Below are 17799 nucleotides of genomic sequence, written 5' to 3'. Positions count from 1 at the left end.
TGATTGGCTGATTAGTTATTTGCATTAACAGGGTGTACATGTTTGTCTAATAAAGTGGCCACTGCGTGTTAATCAGCCACGATCGAACAGTGGAGCAGACTAGATGGGCTGAATGGCCTGATTTGCTCCTATATCTTCTTGTTGAGGGCAGTTCAACAAAAAGTTAATCATTGACTTCAGAATAAGGGGGCCATGTATATGCTGCTGTTTACATCAACATTGCTGAGGTGAGGACAGTTGAGCAATATTCCAAGCAATAGCTTGTTCTTGTCAAGCTACGTAAGTACCGGGGCCAACACCTCTACTTTATCAGGAGGATAACAAAATTCGGCAGGTCCGCATCAACTCTTACCAGTATTTATCAATGCACCATAGAGAGCATTCTGTCTGGATACATCACCACCTGGTAATGGCAAGTGCTCTGTCCATGGCCACGTGAAACAGTTCAACCTAATGGAGCCACAATGGGACAGACAGTCTCAGGGCAACAGAAGATTCTGAGATCTATTACTGGACAGATGAGCTGTAGAGTCCTGGAAAGTGAGTCCAAAAGTTGTGGAATCAGTTCATCTGTTGAGGTGTGTGAAATTATCCACGCTGGTTCAGGACTTCATGGTTGTAGGATAATAATTGTTCCTGAACATGGAGGTGTGGGACCTAAAGCTCCTTTACCTCTTTCCCAATGGCAGCAATGAGAAGAGAGCATGGTCTGGATAGAGGGAGTCCTTGATGATGGATGTTGCTTTCCTGTGACAGCGTGCTCAATGGTGGGGAGGGCTTTTCCTTTGATAGACTGGACTGTAGCCACCACGTTTTGTAGGCCTTTTCATTCTTGGGCATTGGTGTTTCCATACCAGGCCACCAGTTGAAGCTCTTTCAGCTACAGGACATGGAGGAGCTGAGTTGGATGGGGAAGTTCCTCAAACATTGAAATGATGCATCACCCCAGGGGAACAACATTTGCTATGGTTTTAAAATAAGTGTTAACACTTCTGAATGCATTGACCATAAATGTAAAATCTATGATTTTTTTTCCTTTGTGTCTTCTATTAATAATGAATGAAGATTAGTTAATAAAATAAAAAATGACCACAATCCTGGACCCTGGGTGCAGTCCGTAAGGTTCCCCAGGAATTCCTCCCACATCTCTCGACGTGCAGGTGGGTGAACTGGCAGCTATAATTTACTCTTAGTGTGGTCAAAGGAGAGTTGATGGTCGTGTATATGTGTGAGGCAGAGAACGCGAGTTTCAGGGGTACAGGAATGATTCTCTTCCCCTGGCAGCCTGCATTTGTCATTATACTTACAGGACATGCAAATTATTTCTGAGATGATGTTAATCCAGTTAAATGCAGTTGTGGGAAGTTTTCCCTGAATCACTGCAGTACCAGCTTTCTCGGATCACAGAGGGCACATGATGAGAAATGACAAATGCCCCAGGCAATGATTTGAAACTAAGCTCAAGGAATGGGGTTAGAGGGGGCAAAGGAAAGGAGGCAGAGGTACTGGCTCAACTGTTAGTACTGCTGCCTTCTAGCTCCAATAACCCAGATTCAATCCTGATCTCCAGTGCTGGCCATGTGTGGGAGTCTGCCTAATCTCCCTTTAACTGCTCACTGAATGACAGTTGTCTAAGGTCACCCCAGAATTGTGTTCAGTTTTGGTCACCCTCCTCCAGGGAAGCTGCCATTAAGCTGGAAAGAGCGCAGAAAAGATTTACAGATGATGGCTGGACTAGAGGGACTGAGTTACAGAGAGAGGTTGAGCAGGCTGCCACTTTATTCAGTGGAGCATCAGAGACTCGGGTGTCCGTATGAAAGTGTATAAAATGGTTTATTTATTTATCTATTGAGATAAAGTGCTGAGTAGGTACTTCCAGGTAAACCCTAATTAAACTCTAGCATAATCACCGGACCATTTACAATGACGAACATTCCCATCTACTCCCACCAGTTCCTACCACTCACTATGAACTTGGACTTCAAGGTCCCTCTGGTCATTTTTTTTAAAAGTCTTCCCCTTAACATTGTATTGTCTCTTTGCTAAGGTGCAATACTTCACATTTAGCAGGGTTAAATTCTATCTGCCATTTCTCCTCCCATATTTGCAACTGACCTATATCCCACTATGTTCTTTGCCAGAGTTCTACACTATCCGTAACACCACCAATCTTCATAGCATCTGAAAACTTTCTAACCTACCCACTTATATTTTCATCCAGGACATTTGTGCACATCACAAACAGCAGAGATTCCATTACAATTCCCTACGGAGCATGATTAAGCACAGACCTCCACCTAGAATTAGTCCCTTTAAAGATTCAAAATACATTTCTAATCACAGTATGTATGCAGTATATAACCCTGATATTCATTGTCGACAACATTTACAGCTCCACCTTCATCAAACACTCTCGTCGCCTCATCAAAAAACTCAATCAAGTTAGTAAGACATGACTTGTCCCTCACAAAGCTATGCTGCTCTCCCTAATTAGGCCATGGTTTTCCAAATGCTCATAAATCCTAATGGAACAACATCTGGGATGTCACCTGTGGCTGGAGAGGACACGAAGATATTGATCAAGACCCCAGCAATCTCTTGCCTGCCTCATTAACGGGTATATCCCATCAGGCCTTGAGGTCTTCCCCCCCCCCCCCCCCCAGTGCTCTTTAAGAGACCCAAAGCTACCTCCTTCCTTGCATTGAAATGCCTTGCCATATGCATACGCTTGGCACTGATCTCCTTATCCTCCACATTCTTCGTGGTAAATGCTGATGTAAAGTACTTATTAAGAACCTCACCCACATCCTCTGCATCCAAGCAAGTGTTTCTCCCAGCCCCTTTATCTTTGAGTGGTCCTGTGCTCTCTCTAGTTATCCTCATGCACTTGATGTATCTTGGGATTCTCTTTAATCTTATTTGCTAAGGACTTTTCGTGGACCCTCCTGATGTTCTTTAGTTCTTTTCTGGCTTCTTTATAATCATCAAAAGCTCTATTTGACTCTAGTTTCCTAAGCTTTACATATTATTCCTTTTTCTTCTTGACTAAATTCATCACCTCTCTTAACATCCAAGCTTCTCTTACCTTGCCATCCTGTGCTTCCTTCTTACTGGAGCATAACGGTCTTGTGCTCTGTGCAGTTGGCCTTTACATATACTCCATATGTCAGATGTGGACTTGCCCAGAAATAGCTGTTCCCAATTAGCTATCCCTAGTTTGTCCATAATGCTCTTGTAATTTGCCCTGCTCCAATTTAATACTCTCTTGAAAGGTTCATATTTTTGTTATAGCTTAAGGTGTTGTTGTGGTCTCTGTTTCCTAACTGCTCCCCCAAAGGTTGCTCACCTGACCAGGCTTATTACCCAACACCAGGTCCAGTACAGCTCTCCTGTGAAGGACTATCTACATTTTGTTTTAAGAAACCCTCCTGGATGCATCTAACCAACTGCTCCATGTAAACCTTTGTACTCAGAAGGTTCCAGTTTATATTAGGGAAGTTGAAGTGCCCCATGACAATAACCCTATTATTCTTACATCATATATCATCTGTTTCTCAACATCCCCAAAGGAGGTCTGTGGTACAGTCCCATCAGAGTAATTGCACCTTTCCTATTTTTGAGTTCTACCCAAATAGACTCAGTGGAGAGGTTTCCATTATGTTTTTTCTGGGTGCAGCAGTGATATTGTCCGTGATTAGTAGTGCAACGCCCGCTCCCTCTTTTACCTCCCTCTATTTATCTTTTCTAAAACATCAAACCCTGGGACATTAAGCACCCATTCCTGTCTGTCTCTTAACCTAAGTCTCAGCCAGGATATTGTTCCCGGTCAGGATATTGATTCCCCTCTAGTTCAGGTGCAACTTGTCCCTTTTGTACAGGTCACCCATGCCCCGGAAGAGGTTTCAATCGTGCAATAAACTAACCCTGTTCCCTGCACCAGTTCCTCCGCCACTCATTCATCTGTACTATCATCCTATTCCTGTCCCGACTTGCACGTGACGCTGGAAGTGATCAAGTGATTGCTATCTTGGAGGACCTGTTCTTCAGAGTCTTTCCTAGCTCTCTATGCTTATTTGACAGGACCTGTTTCCTCTTTTTACTTACATCATTGGTGGCAATGTGCACCACGACGTCTGGCTGCTCACCACCCCCTTGAGAATATTCCACAGCCTCTCTGAGACATGTGAGAGGCAACGTACATTCCTGGCGTCTCTTTTGTGACCACAGTATCTTTTATCCATTCCCCTAACTATCGAGTTTCCTGTCACTATTGCTCTGCCTGACTTTCCCCTTCCCTACGGAGCCTCGGAGCTGGTCACAGTGCCACTGGCCTGGCTGCAGCTGCTGTGCCCCCTCCCTCAAGGAGAAACTGAAAGGTCTGAAGGTAGATAAGCCACCTGGACCGGATGGTGTCCACGCCAGATTTCTGAATGAGGTGGTTGACGAGATCGTGGCAGTATTAGTAATCTTTCAAGAATTACTAGATTCAGAATTGGTTCTGGAAGACTGGAAGATTGCAAATGTCACTCCACTTTTCAAGAAGAGATAGAAGCAGAAGAAAGGAAACCTTAGGCCAGTTTGTCTGACCTCAGAGGTTGGGAAGGTGTTGGAATCGGTTAATAAGGATGAGGTCTCAGGGTACTTGGAGGCACATAATAAAATAGACTGTAGTCAGCATAGTTTCCTCAAGGGAAAATCTTGTCAGACAAATCTGTTGGAATTCTTTGAAGAAATAACAAGCAGTATAGACAAAGGAGAATCAGTTAATGGTGTGTACTTGACAGGGTGCCACACATGAGGCTGCTTAACAAGCTCTGAGCCCGTGGTACTACAGGAGAGATTCTAAAATGTGTTCCACAGGGCCTGTGTTGGGGCGGATTCTTTTTATGTTCTATGTCAATGAGTTGATGTCTTTGTTCCAAACTTTGCAGGCGATAGGAAGATAGGCGGAGGGACAGGTAGTTTTTAGAAATTAGAGAGGCTACAGAAGGACTTAGATGAGGAGAATGGGCAAAGAAATGGCAGAGGGAATATGAATTGACTTTATTATGTCTCTGTCTAAATGTAAAATATACAATTTATAGTAATTTGTAATAAGTGGTATGTACAATAGGATAGTCAGTATCACATAGAAATACAGTTGTGTCAGCATGAGTTAATCAGTCTGATGGAAGCTGTCCCAGAACCTGTTGGTCCTGGCTTTTATGCTGCGCTACCATCGTTTCCCAGGTGGTAGCAGCTGGAACAGTTTGTGGTTGGGGTGACTCGGGTCCTCAGTGATTCTTCAGGCCCTTTTTACACACTTGTTGTAAATGTCTTGAATAGTGGAATGTTCACATTTACAGATGCGCTGGGCTGTCGGCACCACTCTCTGCAGGGTCTTGCAATTGAAGGAAGTACAGTTCCCATACCAGGCAGTGATGCAGCCAGTCAGGATGCTCTCAATTGTATCCCTTTAGAAAGTTCTTAAGATTTGGGGGCCCATACCAAACTTTTTCAACCGGCTGAGGTGAAAGAGACGCTGTTGTGCTTTTCTCACCACATAGCCAGTATGTACAGATCACGTGAGATCCTCTGTGATGTTTATGCTGAGGAACTTAAATGCTGGGAAGTGTATGGTCGTGCACTTTGGTAGAAGAAATGAAAGGGCTGACTATTTTCTAAATGGAGAGAAAAAACAAAAAACTGAGGCACAATAGGACTTGGGAGTCCTTGTGCACGATTCCTTAAAGGTTAATAAGCAGGTTGAGTATGTGGTGAGGAAGGCAAATACAATGTTAACATTCATTTCAAGAGGACTGGAATATAAACGCTCTGGTGAGGCCTCACTTGGAGTATTGTGAGCAGATTTGGGCCCTTAGAAAGGATGTGCTGAAACTGGAGAGGGTTCAAAGGAGGTTCACGAAAATGAATTCGGGATTGAATGACTTGTCAAATGAAGAGCATTTCATGGCTCTGGGCCTGCATTCACTGGAATTCAGAAAAATGAGGGGTAACCTCATTGAATCCTATCGAATTGTGAAAGGTCTTGATAGAGTGGTTGTGGAGAGGATGTTTCCTGTGGTGGGAGAGTCTAAGACCAGAGCACACAGCCTCAGAATAGAGGGTTGTCTTGTTAGAATGGAGATCAGGAGGAATTTCTTTCGCCAGAAAGCGATGAATGTGTGGAATTTTGTGTCACAGGCAGCTGTTGAGGCTAAGTCTTTATGTATATTGAAGGCAGAGGTTGATAGATTCTTGATTGGTCAGGAGATGAAGGGATACAGGGAGAAGGCAGGAGATTGGGGCTGAGAGGAAAATTGGGTCAGCAATGATGAAATTGTGGAATGGATGTGATGGGCCAAATGGCCTAATTCTGCTCCTATATCTTATGGTCTTAAGAGGTATCAGAAGGGTATTTAATTTGCTGAGGGGAATTGCCCATGGGGAACCCTGTATTGACTCCTTGGTATCTCCAGCTTCATTTCCAATTCTTTGACCTTGTCAGTCAGGAGCTGAAGTTGAGAACCCTTCATGCAGACTGGGAGGCTGAAATTCCACATCTTGCAGGAGAAACTGCTGTACCTATCATCCTGCCTACATTGAATTAAGGATTTACAGACAAAAAAAAGAGGCTTGCCTCTTCTTACCTGTGGATTCTACCTGAAGGTTTCACCCTTGAGTTTCACATTCACTTCGGTCACGACATGGCACCCTTAAGACTCTACTTGTTCAAGCGTCGCACTCTAACACTGGCCCACTCCAACATTCTCTGGTCTACTTAAACCTGACTTCTTTTTATTGGCCCTCGCAATAACCCAAGCAATCTTGTGTCTGCAGACCAGTGCCAACAGGCCCTTCTGATTTTGTAAAACTGGCATGTAATGTCCTCAAGGAAGTACCTCCAACTCTCTGTGATCTTCTGCGATGGCAGTGACCGAGAAGTGGTGGCTTTAGCATCTGTGCCATTCTGCACAAAAGCCTCCCAAAGCTTCCTGGAGAAATCTTTTAGATCTAGAGGGCCAGTGTGAATGATAATCTGAAGGGAATAAAATTGGGAGGGGAAATGTTCTGGGTTGTAAAGATGACAAATAACCAGGACCCGGTGATCTGCATCCTTGGATTTTAGTCTTCTGTGAGGATCGTCATCTTGTTGTGGTGGAGAGGCCTGTGAGTTCCTGAGAGTGGTGCCGCCTGACGTTTAATCAAGTGGGAAACTCCAGACAGAGCGATCCAACCAAGACCTCAGCTGTGGAACTGGCAGAAGATGATGTCACATCGCCAAGGCAGTGAAAGCGGAGGAAAGCTGTAGGTAGTAAAGAGTCCCCAATTGTCTTGCATTCCATGCTATTGGAACCTGACCCCGATCTCAAGGATGGTGTGGTGGCTGCCCGTGCGTCAGCCTCCTGACGCTAAATGAAGTCATGCATAGGTGTTTTCCATTAAGAGAATCCACTTTAATGTCCCAGTTATGTAGAGGCCAAGGGTGGCCTCTACAGTCACCCAAGGATCCGCTAACAGACACCCCCTTAGGAGCATGACCCATTTGACTTGAGTGATCACACTGCTATAGCAGATTTAGTGGATCTGCTGGACTCACTCGTTGTTATCTTCCAAAATTCCATATATCCCAGAACAGCTGCCACAAAATGTAACTAATGTAACCCCATCATTTAAAAAGGAGAAGGAAAGAGAAAATGGGGAAATGGATATAAGTTAGATTGACATCAGTAGCAGGGAAAATTCTGATGAGGAAGTGGGAATGGGGAACTTGGAAAATGAGACCAGGAATGAATGTGGATCTGTGAACAGGAAATCAAGTTTTAGAGATCTCTTGGAATTTTTTGAGGTTGTAACCACTAGGTTACTTGGAAGAATGTACAGGAGTCTTAGAGCTCGCACTACCGGGTTCAGGAACAGTAATTACTCTCTCAATCATCAGGCTGTTGAACCAGAGGCTATAACTTCACATGCCCCATCACTGAACTGTTCCTACAATCTATGGACTCTCTTTCAAGGATTCTTGATCTCATGTTGTCGATATTTATTGCTTATTTCTTTATTATTATTATTATTATTATTACTTTTTCTGTCTTTCTTTTTGTATTTGTGCAGTTTGTTGCCTTTTGCACACGGATTGTCCACCCTGTTAGGTGCGGACTTTCATTGATTCTAATATGTTTATTGGATTTATTGAGTATGCCTGCAAGAAAATGAATCTCGGGGTTGTACATGGTGACATATATGTACTTTGATAACTGGGGTGGCATGGTAGTGAAGTGGTTAGCACAATGCTTTACTGTACCGGCACCCGGGGTTTGTAAGGCGTTTGTATGTCCTCCCCAGGATCCTCTGGGTGCTCTGCTTTCCTCTGGTTAGCAGGTTAATTGGTCATTGTGAATTGTTCTGTGATTAGGCTAGGCATCCTGCGGGAATTGAACCCCCATCTTCCAGTTGCTGGCGGTGTAATGTGACACTAACTGTGCTGCCATCTGGGCTGGATGGGATTGCTCTGCTAAGAGGCAGCATCAAACTTATGAGCAGAACGACCTCTTTTCCATCGAAATATCTAACCAAGAACTCAGCGCACATGCTATTAAGTCAGAGGCTGTTGCATCTAGCTTTTGTCTACACTTGGATGCAGTTTTAGATTTTCTTTATTGAGTGTCAATGTTTTTACATATTTCAGTGATTGCGATGCCTAAATGTCCCTTTGAGTCAGGAGACCTGGTCTGGGAAAAGTCTAGGAACCGAGTCATAGAGTTCAAGGGTTACATCTGACCTGCCTAGTTCCTAGCAGAATACATTGCATAAGCTAATTCTAAGAGCCACCTGCTCTGTTTCACGTTGTGTGATGTCAGCTATAATGACTAAGCCATATTCAGTGGAAATTACACAATCTTCTAACTTTGATTCCGCATTTCTGTATGAACCCTGGTGTTCAATGGAATCAAGCTACAGCAGGGATGTGTCTCAGTAATCAGATGTCATTTCACTGTTATCGCCCAGTGGTTCAAAAGTTCAAAGTAAATTTATTGTCAAAGTACATATATGTCACCATGTACAACCCTGAGATTCATTTTTGTGTGGCTATCACAGTAAGTATATAAAAAAACATAATTGAACTAATGAAAAACTGCACACGGCAACGATGGGCAAGCAACCAATGTGCAAAAGCCAATAAATCGAAATCCAAAGTGCATTTCTTATCAAAGTATTGAGAAAACCAAAGAAAATGAAAATAATAAATACATAAATAAGAAACAAATACTGGGAACATGAGAACTTGAGTTGTTGAGTCCTTAAAAGTGTGGGTTTGGCAGTGGGGGTGGGGAGTTGGCAACCAACTTCATTTTAAGAGTTCTTGGAAGCCAGCTGGCTTGACGTGTAAAAGACGTTGGGAACTGATTCCGTAGCTGATTTCAAGGGAAGCTTCAGCAGGCACTTGGGAATGAAGTTGTGGCTGGAAGCAAATGTTTGTTGTCCAGGAGCTGGCTCAGGCAGATAATGCTGAGTGTCATGGCAAAGCAATGCCTGAACAAACTGCTATTTATCAACACTTTGCCAGGCACGTCCAGTTCAGCCTGTGCATTTGAGTAGGTTTATTATTGTCACATGAGATAAAGTGAAAAACTTGTCTTGCATACTGTTCATACAGACCAAATTATTACACGGGTGCATTGAGGTAAAACAGTAACAATGCAGAAAATATTAAAGATAGTGTTGGTATTTGAAGGTAACATGAGTGAATCTGCAGATGCTGGAAATAAATAAAAACACAAAATGCTGGCAGAACTCAGCAGGCCAGACAGCATCTATGGGAGGAGGTAGTGACGACGTTTCGGGCCGAAACCCTTCATCAGGTGTGAAGTAACATGGGATGGTCAAGGGGGGATAAGAAGTGGAGGGAGGGATGAAGTAGAGAGCTGGGAAGTGATAGGCTGAAGGGAAGGTGGAGAATTATGGGAAATAGAGAAAGAAAGGTAGGGCTGGGGGGAGATTATAGTGAGGGGGGAAAAAGAGAGAGAAGGAGAACCAGACTAAAATTATAGCTAGGGATGGGGTAAGGGGGGGGCAGGGGTATCAACGGAGGTCTGTGAGTTGAATGTTCATGCCGGCAGGTAGGAGGCTACCTAGGCGGGAGATAAGGTGTTGCTCCATCGACCTGCGTGTTGCCTCATCTTGACGGTAGAGGAGGCCATGGACAGACATGTCGGAGTGAGAGTGGTCTGTGGAATTGAAGTGTGTGGCCACAGGGAGATCCCGCCACTGCTGGAGGACTGAGCGCCGGTGTTCGGCGAAAGTCTCCCAGTCTGCGACGGGTCTCCCCAATGTATAAATGGCCACATCGGGAGCACCGGATACAGTATATCACCCCAGTTGGCTTGCAGGTGAAGTGGTGCCTCATCTGAAAGGACTGTCTGGGGCCTGGGATGGTGGTGAGGGAAGAAGTGTGGGGGCAGGTGTAGCACTTCTTCCGTTTGCAGGGATAAGTGCGTGGAGGGAGGTCGGTGGGGAGGGATGGGGGGAAATGAATGGACAAGGGAGTCGCGTAAGGAGCGATCCCTGCGGAAAGCCGAGAGTGGGGGGTGGAGGGGAAGATGTGTCTGGTGGTGGGATCCCGTAGGAGGAGTTACGGAGTATTATATGTTGGATCTGTAGGCTGGTAGGGTGATAGGTGAGGACCAGGGGGACTCTATCCCTGGTGGGCTGGCGGTGGGGATGGGGTGAGGGCAGAGGTGCGTGAAATACGGGAGATGCGATGGAGGGCCCTGACCCCCCCCCCCCCCACCCCATCCCTATCTATAATTTTAGTCTGGTTCTCTTTCTCTCTCTTTTTCCCCCCTCACTATAATCTCTGCCCAGCCCTACTTTTCTTTCTCTCTTATTTCCCATAATTCTCCACCTTCCCCCAGCCCATTTCCCTCCAGCCTATCACTTCCCAGCTCTCTACTTCATCCCTCCCCCCACTTCTTATCCCCTCTCCACCATCCCATGTTACTTCACTCCTGATGAAGGGTTTCGGCCCGAAACGTCGTCACTACCTCCTCCCATAGATGCTGTCTGGCCTGCTGAGTTCTGCCAGCATTTTGTGTTTTTATTTTGTTGGTATTTGCTTATGTTTATGAAAAGCTTGTCTTGCAGACTCTTCATACTGATCAAATCATTATACGGTGGGTGCATTGAGGTAGAGCAAGGTCATGCAGAAGTAAGTGTAAAAGCTACCAAAGAGTGTAATAGCATGCAAGATTAGAATGAGATAGACCGTGAGGGTAGGAGTCCATCTTTTTGTACAAGAGGTCTGTTCAGAAGTCTGGTAACAGTGGGATTGAAGCTGTCCTTCAGCCTGGTGGTATGAATTTCAGGCTTTTGTATTTTCTGTCTGATGAGAGAGGGGAGAAGAGAGAATGTCTGGGGTGGGTTGTATCTTTGATTATGCTGGTTGCTGTACTGCATTAACGAGAGGTATAGACAGAGTCCATAGAGGAAGGGGCTGGTTGCCGTGATATGCTGATTTCTGAGATGTTTAATGCCTTGCCTCTCAATCTGAGACTGATGAGACCAGTGGAGTTCTGGTCCACTGTCAACAGAATCAAACATTGTTGGGTTTTGGTCAGATCAGTCTGGGTCAGGTTGTTAGTGCTCCACTGTAGGTTGTGGCAGTAGTGCAGATATAAAGGGAAGTTGCCTCTGTTCTCAACTTGTAGATACACTGCAAATCCTTCATAGCAGACCTGAGACCAGTGGACATATTGGGCTGAGATCAGGTTTTGTGTCGATCCAGATGAGGGGTCTTGACCCAAATATCAACGGTCCATTTCTCCCCATAGATGCTGCCTGACCTGCCGAGCTCCTCCAGCATCTTCATGTGTTGCGTCATACTTCCAGTGCCCTGTGTCACACGGGGTTAGATTGTTTCAGTCTATATTTTCACAATTTAAATTTGCATCTTATTGTTAATGATTTAATCTGAAGCTCAGGTAAATGAGGGAAGATTTGATAGTGGTATATAAATTTATGCAAGGTATAGATACATAGATAGGATTCTCCCCTCCAGTTGGGTGATACCAGAACTAGAGGTCATACGTTAAAGGGTGAAGGGTGAAATATTTAAGGGGACCTGAGGGGGATCATCTTCACTCAGAAGGAGGTGAGAGCATGAAACAAGCTGTTAGTGGAAGTGATGGATGCTGGTTCGACTGTACCATTTAAGAGAAATTTGGACTTACCTGGATGGGATGGGTATGGAGGGCTGTGATCCAAGTGCAGGTCAGTGGACTAGGTGGAATGGTAGTTCAGCATGGACTAGATGGATGAAAGGGCCTGTTTTCGTGCTGTAGTGCTCGGAGACTTTATGACCCTAGCGCGTGACACAATGTCAGAGTAGAGTTGCTGCCTCCACCAGCCCGGGTTTCATTCTGTCCTCTGCGGCTCTCTCTGTGGAGGTTGCACGTTCCTCTTGTGACCCAATGTGGGCTTTTGGGCTGAAATGTGGCCTGAAACCCAGTGGGCTCTGCTCGACCTGCTGAGTTATTCCAGCAGATTGTGTGTTGCTCATTTTCAGCGCCAACAGTCTCTCCTGTCCCCTGTGACCATGTGGACTTCCCCCAGCTTTCTCCCTTGTCCCAAGAGGTGTAGATTGGTAGGTTAATTGGCTGCTCTAGAATTTAGTTCCTTTAATACCTTTAATTCTGTAGGAGTTTGTGTAATAGAGAGCATATTGAATGGCTTCATCACAGCCTGGTATGGAAACACCAATGCTCATGAATGAAAAATCCTACAACAAGTAGTTTATAGAGCCCAGTCCATCACAGGTAAAGCCCTCTCTACCACTGAGCACATCTACACGAAGTATTGCTGCAGGAAAACGGCATCCACCGCTCAGGACATACTCTCTTTTTGCTGTTGCCATCTGGAAGAAGATACAGGAGCCTCAGGACCCCCACCGCCAGGTTCAGGAAAAATTATTACCCCTCAATCATCAGTCTCTTGAACCAAAGGAGATAACTTCACTCATCTTCATCTGCCCCATCACTGAACTGTTCCCATAACCTATGGACTCGTTTTCAAGGACTTTTCATGTTCTTGATATTTATTGCTTATTTATTATTATTATTATTATTATTATTTATTATTTTCTTTCTTTTTGTATTTGCACAGTCTATTTTCTTTTGCACACTGGTTGAATGCCCAAGTTGGTGCAGTCTTTCATTGATTCTATTATGGATTTATTGAGAATGCCTACAAGGAACGGAATCAGGGTTGTATATGGTGACATATATTTTGTTGTTCCTTTTCGTGCATGCAAGGAGCTGGTCAGATTCGAACCTGGAACCACTCGCCTCAAAGTCCAGTGCTGATGCCACTACACCACCGGCCGGTGACATTATATATACTCTGATAATAAACGTACTTTGAACTTTGTAGATTGCCTCTAGTATGTAGGTGAGTGGCAGAATCTAGAGAGAATAGATGGAAATGTGAGAGAGAATATAAAATGGGTTTAACACACAATCAGCACAAATAAGTGCTTGACGGTTGGCGTGGATTGGTGAGTGGAAGGGCCTGTTTCTGTGACGCACCATTTTGAAAAGATTTTGGAAACTAGCTTCACAAAATCACCTCATGCCCAGAGCTTGCAATTACAGTGTACTGTTGACTTGGCAACCTTGAATGGGTAACTTAATATTTCAGTTTGCATTTGAGTGAGTAGTATTGATATACTGTACAAAAACACAACAAATTCTGTAGATGCTGGAAGTCCAGAGCAACACACACACAAAATGCTGGAGGAACTCAGCAAGTCAGTGTTGATAAAATGTTGATATTATTGTTTTCCTAACAAGTTGTGGACACAATGGAGGCTTTTAATAATGCACCTTGGATTTGTTTTGTACTGCACCATTATGTTGAGGTTGAGAGTGGCCAAGAAAACTCTGCAACACCTCTACACCCTCACAAAGTTAAAGAAATTCAACAGGCCACCATCGACTCTTAACCAATTTTTATCGATGCATCATAGAAAGCATTCTGTCTAAGTGCATAGCGACTTGATATGGCAACCACTCTGCCCGTGACGACAAGAAACCGCAGTGAGTTGTGGACACAGCTCAGCACCTCACAGAAACCAGCCTTACCTCTGTGGACTCTGTCTACACTTCTGGCTGCATCAGTGAAGCACAGCCACCCCGATCATTTTCTCTTCGCTCCTCTCCCTTCAGGAAGAAGATAGAAAAGCCTGAAAGCACATAGCATGAGGCTCAAGGACAGCTTCCAACCCACTGTTATCAGACTCTTGGACAGATGGGCTCTTGGCCTTACAATCTACAGTTGAAGTCAGAGTTTACATACATCTTAGCCAAATACATTTAAACTCAGTTTTTCCACAATTCCTGACATTTAATCCTGTCTTAGGTCAGTTAGGATCACTACTTTATTTTAAGAATGTGAAATGTCAGACAGAATAATAGAGAAAATGATTCATTTCAGCTTTTATTTCTTTCATCACATTTCCAGTGGGTCAGAAGCTTACATACACTTTGTTAGTATTTGGTAGCTTTGCCTTTAAATTGTTTAACTTGGGTCAAACGTTTTGGGTAGCCTTCCACAAGCTTCTCACAATAAGTTACTGGAATTTTGTTCCATTCCTCCAGACGGAACTGATGTAACTGAGTCAGGTTTGTAGGCCTCCTTGCTCGCACACGCTTTTTCGGTTCTGCCCACAAATCTTCTATCGGATTGAGGTCAGGGCTTTGTGATGGCCACTCCAATACCTTGACTTTATTGTCCTTAAGCAATTTTGCCACAACTTTGGAGGTATGCTTAGGGTCATTGTCTATTTGGAAGACCCATTTGCAACCGAGCTTTAACTACCTGGCTGATGTCTTGAGATGTTGCTTCAATATAACGACATAATTTTCCTTCCTCATGATGTCATCTGTTTTGTGAAGTGCACCAGTCCCTCCTGCAGCAAAGCACCCCTACAACATGATGCTGCCACCCCCATGCTTCATGGTTGGGATGGTGTTCTTCAGCTTGCAAGCCTCACCCTTTTTCCTCCAAACATAGCGATGGTCATTATGGCCAAACAGTTCAATTCTGTTTCATCAGACCAGAGGACATTTCTCCAAAAGGTAAGATCTTTGTCCCCATGTGCACTTGCAAACTGTATTCTGGCTTTTTTATGCTGGTTTTGGAGCAGTGGCTTCTTCCTTGCTGAGCAGCCTTTCAGGTTATGTCAATATAGGACTTGTTTTACTGTGGGTATAGATACTTGTCTACCTGTTTCCTCCAGCATCTTCACAAGGTCCTTTGCTGTTGTTCTGGGATTGATTTGCACTTTTTGAGCCAAAGTACGTTCATCCTAGGAGACAGAATGCGTCTCCTTCCTGAGCGGTATGATGGCTACGTGGTCCTATGGTGTTTATACTTGCGGACTATTGTTTGTACAGCTGAGCATGGTACCTTCAGGCGTTTGGAAATTGCTCCCAAGGATGAACCAGACTTGTGGAGGTCCACAATTTTTTTTCTGAGGTCTTGGCTGATTTCTTTTGATTTTGTTTGTAAACTTCTGACTCACTGGAATTGTGATATAGTCAATTAAAAGTGAAATAATCTGTCTGTAAACAATTGTTGGAAACATTACTCGTGTCATGCACAAAGTAGATGTCCTCAAAGTCTTGCTGAAACTAGTTTGCTAATATGAAATCAGTGGAGTGAGTTTTAATGACTTCAACCTAAGTGTATGTAAACTTCTGACTTCAACTGTACCTCGCTATGATCTTGCATTTTATTGCACTGCACCTTTTTGGTAGCTTTTACACTTTATTCTGCATCGTTATTGTTTTACCTTGTTCCACTGTGTAATGAACTGTATGCAAGACAAGCTTTTCACTGTATCTCTGTACATGTGATAACAATGAACCAATACCAATGCTGTGCTGCACTTTCTCTGTCAATGCAAAACTATAATTTTTATTTTGATTAAAAACATGAGATTCTGCAGATGCTGAAAATCCAGAGCAACAAATGCAAAACGCTGGAAGAACCCACCTAGCATCTATAGAGAGGAATAAGCAGTTGACTTTGCAGGCTGAGAGCCTTCATTGGGACCTAATGGAGGTTTTCAGCCTGAAATGTCGACTGTTTATTCCCTACCTGCTGAGTTCCTCCAGCATTTTATGTGTGTTATTTTGCATTCTGATTCCTTTATTACTCCCTAAATGTACTTATAATCATTCTGAATAGCACACAATAAAATCTTCACTGCATCTTGTTGCTTGTGGTTTAACAAAACAATACAGATATCAGATTTATACAGCATGGAAGAAATAGGTGCTTTGGCCTGATTTGTCTATACCAGCCAACATGTTTTTCCACAGCAATCCCATTTCTCTGTGTTGACTGGTGCAATGTAGGCAGTTCCCCACTGGCTAACAGAAAGGGGCTGGATTTGGGTTTTTGTAGCTTCTTGATGATGTGGCTGATTGTGATGTGAAATTTATTCTCCATTAGGAGGGATTCTACTATCAACCGAAGATCCTGGAGAGGCATTCTGACAGCATCCTGGGATGGGTAAGCATGCAGTTTATACTTAAACTTGGCCCTTCTTGTAAACGTGGTACACTTGCGCTGATTTCCTTCAGAGTCGTACAGTGCTCCAGCAGAGAAACAGGCCCTTTAGCCCATCCAGTCTGTGCCGAACTTTTCAACCTACTCCCATCGATCAGCACCTGGACCATTGCCCTCTGTACCCATCCCGTCTATGCCTCTATCCAAACTTCTCTTAACCATTGCAATCAAACCCACATTCACCACTTCCACTGACAGCTCATTTCACACTTTCACCACCCTCTGAGGGAAGAAATTTCCCCTCAGCTTCCTCAGTTCACCTTTCACCCTTAACCGAGCACCTCTATGTCTAGACTCAGTGGAAAAAGCCTGCTTGCATTTACCCTGTCTGTTGAACCTTTCCCTATAATTCAGTACCTCATGTTCTGGCAATATCCTTGCGAATTTTTTCTGTACTCTTTCAATTTTATTAATATCTTTCCTGTAGGTAGGTGACCAGAACTGCACACAATACTCCAAATTGGTGTGGTCTTTCATTTGTTCTATTATGGTTATTATTCCATTGTGCAGGGTGGAAGGGTAGAGGTATGTCTCTAGCAATGGAAGTGCAAGACATTTGTTCTGTCTGCCAGCCTCCAGTTCACCCTTAGACAAGGTGTAGCACCTGCTTAGACCCTGATCAGGGTCACATGAGCCACAGGAGCAGTTGGTGCAGCTCATAAGTCCCGGGTATGTGGCCACTCTCGGCAGGCAGACAATCTCTGAAGAGTAGTGTTAATGGCTAATGTCACCCATCTTGTAAAGCCACGGCCCAGAAGAAGGCAATGACAAACCACTTCTGTGGAACAATTTGCCAAGAACAATCATGGTCATGGAAACATCATAATCACCCGAGTCGAACGACACAGCTCATAAGTCTCGGATGTATATGATGTCATATATGTACTTTGATAATAAATTTATATTTAACTTCAAAATTTTGCTTTACCAACATCTAAAACAACCACAACATAACATCCCAACCTTTAGTCGGTCAGTATGTTTATTGACTGGAAGCTCTAACGATATTTGAATTTGAACAAACATTTGAAACCCCCTTGATGTTTGGATGTGTTTATAAGTCCCCAGGCAGGGATATTCCTGGACCAACCAGTTTCATCTGATTTTGCAGGTTTACACAACTTAAATTCTGAGCAAAACCCATGTGACTGCTCTGACAGGGCAGAAGTCACCCTTGATCTATTTCGG

The 17799-nt window shown here is 44.0% G+C and overlaps 1 protein-coding gene across 1 annotated transcript in view; it reads left to right on the top strand.

Moving 5' to 3' along the window:
* abhd16a (abhydrolase domain containing 16A, phospholipase) overlaps positions 1–17799 on the top strand; it is a 123776-nt gene that overhangs the window by 25521 nt on the left and 80456 nt on the right. Inside the window, exon 2 of the mRNA XM_073031621.1 lies at positions 16495–16554. Within this exon, the coding sequence (XP_072887722.1) occupies positions 16495–16554 (60 nt within the window). The remainder of the gene's footprint in view (positions 1–16494; positions 16555–17799) is intronic.

The sequence above is a fragment of the Hemitrygon akajei genome, chromosome 2 (assembly GCF_048418815.1).
Source record: "Hemitrygon akajei chromosome 2, sHemAka1.3, whole genome shotgun sequence".
Classification (NCBI taxonomy): domain Eukaryota; kingdom Metazoa; phylum Chordata; class Chondrichthyes; order Myliobatiformes; family Dasyatidae; genus Hemitrygon; species Hemitrygon akajei.
Note: the sequence above shows the minus strand (reverse complement) of the source record. Positions and strands in the feature narration are given on the sequence as shown.